General features: G+C 42.8%; 1 protein-coding gene across 13 annotated transcripts in view; it reads right to left on the reverse strand.

Moving 5' to 3' along the window:
- Positions 1-12,800, reverse strand: part of SLC37A3 (solute carrier family 37 member 3) — a 100,857-nt gene that overhangs the window by 79,566 nt on the left and 8,491 nt on the right. For all 13 annotated transcript variants that reach the window (XR_010140626.1, NM_001132792.1, XM_063725516.1 and 10 more), the window contains 2 exon segments: positions 5,385-5,546; positions 3,233-3,341 (listed from right to left, as the gene is read on the reverse strand). Coding sequence is in view for 12 of the 13 variants with exons in the window: in NM_001132792.1 (NP_001126264.1) it covers positions 3,233-3,341; positions 5,385-5,473 (198 nt within the window). In the remaining variant the exon portion in view is untranslated.

Genomic DNA, 12,800 nt, shown 5'->3' on the forward strand with positions numbered 1-12,800 from the left:
TGGGACTATAGGCATGCACCACCATACCCAGCTAATTTTTGTATTTTTAGTAGAGATGGAGCGTCGCCATGTTGGCCAGGCTGGTCTCGAACTCCTGACCTCAAGTGATCTGCCCACCTCAGCCTCCCAAAGTGTTTTTTTTTTTGTTTTTTCCTTTTTCATTTTTGTAGAGACGGTGGTCTCTCTATGTTGCCCAGACTAGTCTCAAACTCCTGGGCTCAAACAATCCTCCTGCCTAGGCCTCCCAAAGTGGTGGGATTACAGGCCTAAGCCATCGCACCTGGCCCAAGACACTTTAAATTCTCCTTCCTTCTCCTGGAGATAATTTTAGATTCCCTAGCGCTATTCTCATGTAAGAACTGTACAAATTTTTATTATAGTTTTTAGCTGAGTTTTCTCAAATGTAAGATCTAATGATTATTATCTATAGACATAGATTTTATGTTATTATGTTTACTCACCATTTCCAATGTTTGTCCATGTCAGTGAATCCATTATAAGTTCTAAAGGTAACAGAGACTGTGTCTGCTGACCTCTTTTTTTGTAAAACACCCAGAGCTATGCATAAAAATGAAAGCTATAAAAAGTACTTTTTAGGATGCTATTTAGAGCACTTAAGAAATGTTTTTCTGTTTAATTTTTTAACTTTTAAAAATATATAAGCAAAATATTTTTTTAGCTGGCCACGGTGGCCTACACCTGTAGTCCCAGCTACTCAGGAGGCTGAGGCAGGAGATCGTTTGAGCCCAAGAATTCAAGTACGGCCTGGGCAACACAGCAAGAGCACCATCTCTTAAAAAATAATTAAAAAAAAAAAAATTTATTTAAAATTAATGAGAGAGGCCTCTGGGAAGCTTGGCCTGGCCTCCTCCAGACTTCACACCAGGCCGGCCTCTTCCCTTTGCTGAGTTTACCTTGTAACCTCTCACTGGAATAAATTACAGCCACACGTACTCTATGTTGAGTCCTCCTAGTTAATCACCAAACTAGGGGTGGTCTTGGGAACCCCAACCCAGTTACCTTAAAAATAAAGGCAACCTTGGGCAGTACAACCAGAAATCTAGTGCCTAAATGAAATCCTCTTTTTCTGTATATTGTTCAGGCTGTACCTGAAATCTCACAATTAGTGCTCAGTGTCACTAAACTACAGCTGAAGGGGCCAGGAATGTTTTGCCTAAACAGAAACTTAGGGAGACAGGGAGGAATTTTCTTCAAAAGTTGAATAAAAATGTAAGCGTCCACCTCACACAACAGTGAGTTTCTTCTGCTTGGAACTACTGAAGCAGAAGCTGGATGATTATCTTCCAAGAATGACAAAGAAAGATTCCAATCTGGGAGGTTAGGGTACGTGATCTCTCTAAGACCACTTCCATCTTTAAGATTTATGATTCTGGGCCGGGCGCAGTGGCTCACACCTGTAATCCCAGCACTTGGGGAAGCCGAGGTGGGAGGATCACGAGGTTAAGAGATCAAGACCATCCTGGCCAACATGGTGAAACTCTGTCTCTACTAAAAAATACAAAAATTAGCTGGGCGTGGTGGCATGCGCCTGTAGTCCCAGCTACTCAGGAGGCTGAGGCAGGAGAATCACTTGAACCCGGGAGGCGGATGTTGCAGTGAGCCGAGATCATGCCACCGCACTCCAGCCTGGCGATAGAGCAAGCTTCCATCTCAAAAAAAAAAAAAAAAAGATTTATGATTCTGGCCGGGCGTGGTGGCTCACGCTTGTAATACCAACACTATGGGAGGCCAAAGCAGGCAGATCACTTGAGGTCAGGAATTAGACTAGCCTGGCCAACATGGCGAAACCCCTTCTCTACTAAAAATACAAAAATTAGCCAGGCGTGGTGGTGCATGCCTGTAATCCCAGCTACTCAGGAGGCTGAGGCAGGAGAATCGCTTGATCCCAGGGGGTGGAGGTTGCAGTGAGCCGAGATCATGCCTGACTTCAAGGCACGTAAGCAAGATACAAGCAAATGAAACAGGCTGGGCACAGTGGCTCATATCTGTAATCCTAAAACTTTGGGAAGCCAAGGAAGGAAGATTGCTTGAGCCCAGTTCAAGACCAGCCTGGGAAACACGGTAAGACCCTGTCTCTACAAAAAAATTTAAATTAAAGAAAGAAACAGGCCGGGCATGGTGGCTCACACCTGTAATCCCCACACTTCGGGAAGCCAAGGCGGGCAGATCATGAGGTCAGGAGATCGAGACCATGATGGCTAACATGGTGAAACCCCATCTCTACTAAAAATATTTTAAAAATTAGCCAGGAGTGGTGGTGGGCGCCTGTAGTCCCAGCTACTCGGGAGGCTGAGGCAGGAAAATGGTGTGAACCTGGGAGGCGGAGCTTGCAGTGAGCCGAGATCGCACCACTGCACTCCAGCCTGGGCGACAGAGTGAGACTCTGTCTCAAGAAAAAAAAAAAAAGAAACAATAAGAAAATATGGAAATACCAAGACATTACAATATGCAAGACAGTGTACAAGAGTTTAGTGAAGGGAAAAATCAGAAGTTGGGAAAAAACTTGACTGAAAACGTGGCATTTTACCCAGGCGTGATGGCTCACATTATAATCCCAGCACTTTGGGAGGCCAAAGCAGGTGGATCATGAGCTCAGGAGTTCAAGACCAGCCTGGGCAACATGGTGAAACCCCATCTCTACAAAAAAAAAAAAGATTAGCTGGGCACGGTGGTGCGTGACTGTAGTCCCAGCTACTCAGGGGGCTGAGGTGGGAGGATCGCTTGAGCCCAGAAGGTGGAGGTTGCAGAGATGTTTTCTGAGAGATCGTTCCACTGCACTCCAGCCTGGGCAACAGAAAGATACTCTGTTAAAAAAAAAAAAAAAAAAGTTATATTTTATCTTGACACAAAGAGAAAGGCAAACTTTAGATAGGTGGAAAAGGGCAAAAAAGCACATAAAAGATAATGTGCAAAATCTCAAAGACAGAATCTCAAAGACAGAGCACAGCACTAACGAAAGCCAGTGAAAAAACAGCCTTGTCAAAAGGTGTGATTTCTCAACAGTTAGAAACAAGCCGGCTGGAGAGGTAAAATGGGACTGAGTCAGAGCAGGCTTTGAAATTGGTAGAATAGTTTGGCTCTTATGTGATAAGAAACAGTGAGCCATTTCAGAGTCCTAGGCAAGTAAAAGATGCAAAAAAGAGCTTAAGAAGAATCTAGGGGTGTGCACGGTCTCCTTCTTCGATCCATCCCAGCACTTTGTTCTGCTTACCTCCACAGGCAGCTCAACTGACGTGTTAAAAGCACTTGGGGTCCACTGCTCAGAGATACTGACTTTGACATTGCTGAATGTTTTTCGTGAAGCGTGGAGCAACGAATAACTACAAAATAGAGAGAATACAGATGAATGAATAGCAAAGAGAAACAGCATTCAGTAAAATCACAGGTATAGGCCCATTTCTTTTATTCAGTTGTATTTTATTTTATTTGGTGGGCAGCCACCTGAACCAAAATAGATTCAGAGAGGCTCTCTCAATTTTATTTATTTTTATTTTTTGAGACAGGATCTCGCTCTGTCACTCAAGCTAGAGTGCAGTTATGATCATAGCTCACTAGGCTTGACCTCCTGGGCTCAAGCGAGCCTCCCACCCCAGCCTGAGTAGCTGGGATTACAGGGGCACTCTACCACGCGCAGTGCACCTGTAATCTTAGCTACTCAGGATACAAAAATTTCTGTATTTTTTGTAGAGACAGAGTCTTGCTATGTTGCCCAGGATGGTCTCAAACTCCTGGGCTCAAGTGATCCTCCCAACACTTGGCCTCCCAAACTGCTGGGATTACAGGCATGACACTGAACAATTTTAGAATTTTTCTTTTTTTTTTTTTTGAGACAGAGTCTCGCTCTGTTGCCCAGGCTGGAGTGCAGTGCTGTCTGATCTCAGCTCACGGCAAACTCAGCCTCCCGGATTCAAGCCAATTCTCCTGCCTCAGCCTCCCGAGTAGCTGGGATTACAGGCACGTGCCACCACGCCCAGCTGATTTTTGTATTTTTAGGAGAGACGGGGTTTCACCATGTTGGCCAGGTTGGTCTCGAACTCCTGACCTCAGATGATCCACCCGCCTCGGCCTCCCAAAGTGCTGGAATTACAGGCGTGAGCCACTGTGCCTGGCCAAGAATTCTTCTCTTTAAAAAAAAAAAAAAGGATGAGCCAAGCATGGTAGCTCACGCCTATAGTCCCAGCACTTTGGGAGGCTGAGGTGGGAGGATTGCTTGAGCCCAGGAGATTGAGACCAGCCTAGGCAACATAAGAAGACTTCATCTCTACAAACAATAATAAAAAAAAAAAAAAAAAAATAAGCCAGGCATGGTGGCTCATGCTTGTGGTCCCAGCTACTCAAGAGGCTGAGGCGGGTAGATCATTTGATCCTGGGAGTTCGAGGCTGCAGTGAACCGTGATCACACCACTGCACTCCAGCCTGGGCGACAGGGTGAGATTCCATCTCAAATAAATAAATAAATAAATAATCATTATTTCTGGTGCCTTTCATAAAGATTAATAAACAAAATCTACTCAGCAGAAATGTCAAAAAAAAGTTGAGTAACAAGGTCACTTACAGCATGCCTCTAACACCCAATGGCCTGATGTATGCTATGTTACTAAGAGAACCGCTTAAGATCACCTTTGTTCTCCAGCTCCTGCTTTTAACAAATAGAGGACTTCTCTCTCCAAACAGGGTGATGAAAAGAAATGCCTGTAATCCCAGCACTTTGGGAGGCCGAGGCAGGCAGATTACGAAGTCAGGAGATTGAGACTATCCTGGCTAACATAGTGAAACCATCTCTATTTAGTAGCCGGGCATGGTGACATGCACCTGTAATCCCAGCTACTCGGGAGGCTGAGGCAGGAGAATAGCTTGAACCCAGGAGGCGGAGGTTGCAGTGAGCTGAGGTAATGCCACTGCACTCCAGCCTGGGCAACAAAGTGATACTCTGTCTCAAAAAAAAAAAAAAAAAAAAAAGTGAGATATGTTTTTTAAAAAAAAAAGTACAAAACAAAAAAAAATAGATCAGGGCTTCTCCGCCTCCACACTATTGACATTTGCAGGTGAAACGTTCTTTGTTGTGGAGAGCTGTCCTGTGCATGGGACGATGTTTAGTAGCATCCCTGGTCTCCACCACTAACTACAAGTAGCATTCCTCTCTCCTCATGACAACCAAAACTATCTTAGACACCGCCAAATGTCCTCTGGAGGGCAAAACAGCCCTCCAGAACTACTATATTAGAGCTATCAAGACTACAACAGAAGGAATAACTAACATTATAAGTGTATGCCCATCAGTGCATTTGACACTTGCCATGCAACATCTCCCACAAAAGAAAAAAAGAAAAAAAGCAGGAGAGCAGCTTTAGCGACATGCTTACCTGAAGAAAGTGAGCAGGAACACTACAACGTGATGATGGCTGAACTGGGACAGCAGAGACACTCTTTGAAAAACATGTGGCCAGGCCATGTTCTTCCTGACCTTCCTTCTCACCTTTGACCTTAAAGTTTGGATAGTGAGTGATTTACATCATTTCTTCTTTCTGGAAAGACAAAACACATTATGGACATTATTAAACATAGGCAGATTATCCAAAAACTGAATTATTTAGATTTATAGTCACCATATAATCAGGCCTTGTGGGAAAAAAATCTCATGGCCTAGTTGACACCAGAAAACTGGATCAGTAATTATTTTAAAGCTATTAGGTAGTCCTTAAAAAAAAAAAAAATCCTGGACAAGAGATTATATCTTAATAGAAAGAGCTCATACAAACTGATAAGAAAATCACTCATTCTTATAGAAAAACTGAGCAAAGGAAATAAACAGACGACTCAGAAGAAATGAAATGGCTATTAAACTTGAGAAATAAAAGTTCAATCCCACTAGTAATATTAAAAATGTAATTAAGGCAAGAAAGCATTTGGATAGTTAAAAAAGATTGTGCTCAATGCAACTCAGGGTATAATGGTTCCTGAACTCCCATATGCTACTGAAAGAAGTAAAAATTAGTATAATATTATAGGAAGACAATCTAGCCATGTTCATCAAGAGTGTTTGACACAAAAATTCAATTTCTGGGCTGCTCTCTCTATGCAGTAGCTGCCCTTTTATTCCTTTACTTTTGAATAAGCTTGCTTTCACTTAAAAAAAAATGAATTTCCAGGGATCTATTCCTTAAAAAATACAGATGTGTTTAGGCCTATAAACAAAAGTATTTTCACAAAGTGTTGGAGGAGATTTTTAATATTAAAAGAAAGAAGGAGCTGGGCACAATGGCTCACACCTGTAGAACCCCAGCTATTGGAGAGGCTGAGACAGGAGGATCCCTTGAGTCCAGGAGTTCGAGGTTACAGTGAGCTATGATCACGCCACTGCAGTCGACCCTGGGCAACAAAGTGAGACCCCTGACTCTAAGCAAAACAAAACAAAATGATTAAATACAACGTTCTAAATGATCTTCTATTGCCTTGAGGTGAGGTCCCATTGCAAGACTCTGGGCAAGCTGCCTAACCCCCGTCTGCCCCCCAGTATCCCCCCAAAATGAAAAAATTTGTGTCAAAGAAACAGAGAAAGCAGTCGGGCCACCCCTTGTCATCTCCTTCCACTACTTCCAGCGGCTTTTTTTTTAATTTTTGAGACAGGGTCTCACTCTGTCACCCAGGCTGGAGTACAGTGGCACAATCTCGACTCACTGCAACCTCTGCTTCCCAGGCTCAAGCGATTCTCCAGCTTCAGCCTCCCAAGTAGCTGGGACTATAAGCATGAGCCGCCATGCCTGGCTAATGTTTGTATTTTTTGTAGAAACATGGTTTCATCATGTTGCCCAGGCTGGTCTTGAACTCCTGAGCTCAAAGTGATCTGCCCACCTTGGCCTCCAAAAGTGCTGGGATTACAGGCATAAGCCACTGTGCCTGGCCCCAATGCCTTTTCATTTGACTGTACTCTCTAAAAGCTGCACCCATGCTCTGATATCCAAGAACAATTACGCATAAAGTAAGCAGCTAAACTTAACGTCTCCAGTTATGAGTCTGCAGAACCAATCTAAATATACAATAGGGGAATAATTAAATAAATTATGGTATGTCTGAATGGCTGAATCATTTATAATCATTTGCCACGAAGACTTTTTAATGACATGAGAAAATGTCAAGTGAAAAAAAGTGGGAGCCGGTTATAAATCTAATTAACTCAACTGTGTTTACATAATACTTACAAATAAATAGGGAATATAGTAGTTCTCTCTGGGTAGTGAAATGATGGATAATTTTAATTTTCTTCTATGTACTTTCTTAAAAAGCCTACAATAAACATCTATATAATTTTTATAATGAAAGGGAAACACCCACAGCATTAGAAAAGTACTATCTTTTAGGCTGGGCATGTTGGCTCATGCCTGTAATCCCCACACTTTGGGAGGCCAATGTGGGAGGCACACTTAAGCCCAAGAGTTTGAGAACAGCCTGGGCAACATAGTGAGACCCCATCTCTACAAAAACTAAAAAAAAAAAAAAAAAAAAAAATAGCCAAGCGTGGTGGCTCATGTCTGTGGTCCCAGCTACTCAGGAGGCTAAGGCAGGAGGATTGCTTGAGCCCAGGGGTTCAAGGAGGCAGGGAGCTATGATTACACCATTGCACTCCAGCCTGTACCACAGAGTAAGACCTTGCCTGCCCCCCGCCGCACCAAAAAAAGTAATGTAATTTATCCTCATATTCAAGGGAAAAAATCCACAAAATGGCTTGTATGATAAATCTACAACAGTAGTCAAGGTAGGGAACACATTCAAGAGCTCCAATACTCAAGAAAGGATCACAGGGCTTGGCTCTCAGATCTACGTTCACTGGAACTGTTACACTACTTATTTTCACTAGCCACAGCTCAATAGATGCACCCAAACCTTAAAGGCTAAGAGACCCAGCAGAAAGGCCATTCTTGCAACTTGTAGATAAAAGAAACAAAGTTGAGGTGGTTACAATTATGTACACATGACAGTTGTTTTCCTTACTAGCTGTTAGCCCCTGGGACAAGTCATGCTCTATAAATCGCAAGTGGTCATCCATAAAATGGCTTCTTTCATTTGAGAGTTGTAAGGCTAAAAGTAACAATGTATGTGACATATTCAGATAATTATATTAGCCACTGATCTGCCAAGGATTAATTCCAAATCAGTAGAATTTAGCTAATTTCATTTTAAAGTCATTCTTCTTGGAAAATGTTAATAAAATTACATGCCAAGTAGGACTATAAAATTCCACTCACAAAATGTAAATAAACTTCCTGTCTGTAATTCCAGGAAGTTACAAAAACAAGAACTACTAGTGTTATGACTAAATTTACTTCCATCCTGAAAATTAAACATGAAACCCAAGTGGAAAAACTCAAAACTTTAATCATTCTCTATGAATCGTACCTCTTTGAACTGGACACCTTCCCACCTCAAAACACTGTAGTATGTACTCCAGGAAAGGGCATGGGATATGAAATTCAATAAGGTATCGTGTAAAATCATAATTCCAAAAATAAATGCTCCAACAGATTGAAATTATAGTACATTGGCAATAGAGCTGTATAACCTAGGGCTGTACAGTTATATTAATAGCTTTAAATAACTACCAAGATACTTGAGGCCATTTGGATTTAGTTTCTAAATAGACCATCTTTTCCTAAGCTACAATGATTGGGGAGAAAAGGCTTAATTAAGCACATTGGAAAAACAAGCTTTATTTTATTCTTTTATTTATTTATTTTTTTCTGAGACAGAGTCTGGCTCTGTTGCCCAGGCTGGAATGCAGTGGCACAATCTCGGCTCACTGGAACCTCCGTCTCCCAGGTTCAAGAGATTCTCCTGTCTCAGCCTCTCGAGTAGCTGGGATTGCAGGCGCCCGCCATCATGCCTGGCTAATTTTTGTATTTTTGGTAGAGATGGGGTTTCACCATGTTGGCCAGGCTGGTCTCGAACTCCTAACCTCAGATGATCCACCCACCTTGGCCTCCCAAATGCTGGGATCACAGGCGTGAGCCACCATGCCCGGCCTTATTTATTTATTTATTGAGACAAGGTTTCACTTTGTCACCCAGACTGGAGTGCAGTGACACAACCTCAGCTCACTGCAGCCTTGACCTCTCAGGCTCAAGCAATCCTTTGGGAATACAGGCGCGCACGCCACCACATCCAGCTTATTTTTTGTATTTATGTTAAGTCAGGGTTTTGCCATGTTGTCCAGGCTGGTCTTGAATTTCTGGCCTCGGGCAATCCTTCCACCTCAGCCTTCCAAAGTGCTAAGACTACAGGTGTGAGCCATCTCGCCCAGGAAAATAGTTTTAAACATTCACCTGCTGTGTGCATAATGACATTTAAGATGAATACTATAACATTTGGTCCCATGCAATTACAATAATAATAATAATAATAATACCTTGCATATGTATCCTATCTATCACAGAAGTGATTTCCAATCATCCATGAGCTCAGGGACCCTGGGGTGTACAGGAGTTTTTGTCAAGTCTGAGTCCATCGAGCACATCCTACTTTTTGAAGAATACTCTCTTTACCACTCTAAATACACACTGAACAAATGTGTAACATTTTTCAAATATGTGTACATGCTGTTATAATTAATAAAACCAAATTGCAAAACCAAATTTCATTTCAGTGCTTCTGAATTCATTGTAGCTTGTCATTTAGTATTTTCTCAATTGGTGAATTTTTATTTTTTAAAGCCTACAGCACCCGGTATTCCCAGGCAGTGTCCCACCCAAGCGCTAACCAGGCCCCACCATACTTAGCTTCCAAAGTCAGACAAGGCAGGGCATGTTCAGAGTGGTATGCAGGTATGGTTGTAGACTCTATTAATGAATACTGAATACACAATTATCAACCGATATTTGTCAGCAACAAGAATTTTAACATTATAGTATTTTTAATTGACAAATACAATTATATATATTTATCATGTACAACACGTTTTAAAATATGTGCACATTGTGGAATGGCTCAGTCAAGCTAGTTAATATATCCATTACCTCACCTACTTATTTTTTGTGGTAAGAAAACTTAAAATCTACTCTTTTAGCAATTTTCAAAATAGAGTACATTGTTATTAACTATAGTCACCGGTAGGGCACAGTGGCTCACAGTGGCTCACAGGCCTGTAATATCGGCAATTTGGGAGGCCGAGGCGGGTGGATTGCTGGAGTTCAGGAGTCTCAGACCAACCTGGGCAACACAGCAAAACCCCATCTCTACAAAAAATACAAAAATATTAGCCAGGTCGGGTGCGGTGACTCACACCTGTAATCCCAGCACTTTGGGAGGCCAATGTGGGTGGATCACTTGAGGTCAGGAGTTCGAGACCAGCCTGGCCAACATGGCGAAACCCCATCTCTACTAAAAATACAAAAAATTAGCCAGGCGTGGTGACGCACGCCTGTAATCCCAGCTACTTGGGAGGTCGAGGCATGAGAATCACTTGAACCTAGAAGGTGGAGGCTGCAGTGAGCTGAAATCACACCACTGCACTCCAGCCTGGGCAACAGACCGAGACTCCATCTAAATATATATATATGTATGTATGTATGTATTAGTCGGGGGTGATGGCACAAGCCTATAGTCCCAGCCACTCCAGAGACTGAGATGGGAGGATCACCTGGGAGTTAGAGGCTCAGTGAGCTGCGATTGCGCCACTGCACTCCAGCCTGGGTGACAGAGTGAGGGCCTGTCTCAAAAAAAAACAAAACCTATAGTCACCATATTGTACAATAGATCTCTTCAACTTATTCCTCCTAACTAAAATTTTGTATCCTTTGGCCAACATCTCCCCAAACCCCCATTAGAATTATTTTAAAAGATAAAAAAAAAAATCCTTGTTTAAAAATAAGATTCTGGACAGGCATGGTGGCTCATGCCTGAAATTCCAGTAATTTGGGAGGTCGAGGTGGGAGGACTACTTGAGCCCAGGAGTTTGAGACCAGCCTGGGAAACGTAGCAAAACCCCGTTTCCACAAAAAATACAAAAAGTAGCCAGGTGTGGTGGTGTGTGCCTGTAGTCCCAGTTACTCAGGAGGCTGAGACAGGAGAATCACTTGAGCCTGGGAGGTAGAGGTTTCAGTGAGCCAAGATTGCGCCACTGCATTCCAGCCTGCACGACAGAGTGAGACCCTGTACCAAAAAAAAAAAAAGAAAGGATTCCTTTGCTTCCATTCTCTCCAGAAAAAAAAAAAAAAAATACTGGCAAGATTCTTGCCATCAAATAAAATCCAGAAAACCATTGGCCAGGCATGGTGGCTCACGTCTGGAATCCCAGCACTTTGGGAGGCTGAGACAGGCGGATCACGAAGTCAGGGGTTTGAGACCAGCCTGGCCAACATGGCGAAACCCTGTCGCTATTAAAAATATAAAAATTAGTTGGGCGTGGTAGCAGGCGCTTGTAATCCCAGCTACTCAGGAGGCTGAGGCAGTAGAATCGCCAGAGGTTGCAGTGCCAAGATCATGCCACTGCACTCCAGCCTGGGCAACAAGAGCAAGACTCCATCTTAAAAAAAAAAAAAAAAAAATCCAGAACCATTAAGCCACCTTCTACTTTCCAAAGCAAGTTCACAATCACTAACTCATGTGATTTTTATAGTGAAGTTTTTCTTAGTCCTAGAAGACTACCCATTAAAAATGGTAATTTCCAGAATGGAACACAATAGTGAAACCACCTTTGCAAAACTGTAACTGAGAAAATTATGACAGTGAAAGAAATCAGAACTAACCGGCTCTATCTTGCTTTTAACCCTTAAGGAATGTCCTTGTTCATTCCTGGGCATAGGCTGAACTAACTTTAGGAAGGAATTCAGTTCATGGTTTGACACTGAAACAAAATTGATAACAGACCCCCTTCTTGCCTGGGGTCCAGTCTGCCTTTGCAGGACTAACAAATTAGCTACAAGATTAGAAATTACAATTTAGGGGTCATGCAACCTCTGGGGTCTGAACCTCCCCAAATTGCTCCTGGGGATAACATCACTATTGTAAAACCTAAGATCAGTGCTTGAAACATTTTGCAGACTCTGTACTCGATAGATCAGCTGACACCACCCAGACTGGTAATCTGGCTCAACCAGCTCTGCCATCCCACCCAGGAACAGAAGACAGCAAGAAAACCTCACTTCGGCCCCCAGTGACTCCTTTTCCAACCTGACCAATCAGCACTCCCTACTTCCCAAGCCCCTACCCACCAAATTATCTTTAAAAACTCTGATCCCCGAATGCTCGGGGAGACTGATTTGAGTAATAATAAAACTCCTATCTCCCGCACAGCCGGCTCTGTGAGAACTACTGTTTTGCCATTGCAGTTCCCCTGTCTTGATAAATTGGCTCTGTCTAGGAAGCAGGCAAGGTGAACCCATTGGGTGGTTACAATAGTGTGCAATCACTGCTAAGTAAAAGATGACTTCGCACTGCAGCAACACGTCCAGGTGGAAGGCAATGCTGCCTTCTGAAACGCTGCTTTGGGATATAAAATTTCCCCCAATTATTATTTCTAATTTCACTTTCTATAATGGTATTTAGAGTCCTTTCCAACCCAAATACAAAGCTGTTTCAGAGGCCAAGGCAAGAGGATCATTTGAGGACAGTAGTTCAGTATCAGCCTGGGCAGCAGACCCCGTCTCTACAAAAAATTTAAAATTTCACCAGATGTAGTGGCATGCACTGTAGTCCTAGCTACCAGGGAGGCTGAGGCAGGAGGATCGCTTAAGGCCAGGCCTTCAAGGCTACAGTGAGCTATGATGATGCCACTGCACTCCTGCCTA

Source organism: Pongo abelii, chromosome 6 (genome assembly GCF_028885655.2).
Source record: "Pongo abelii isolate AG06213 chromosome 6, NHGRI_mPonAbe1-v2.0_pri, whole genome shotgun sequence".
NCBI classification, from domain to species: domain Eukaryota; kingdom Metazoa; phylum Chordata; class Mammalia; order Primates; family Hominidae; genus Pongo; species Pongo abelii.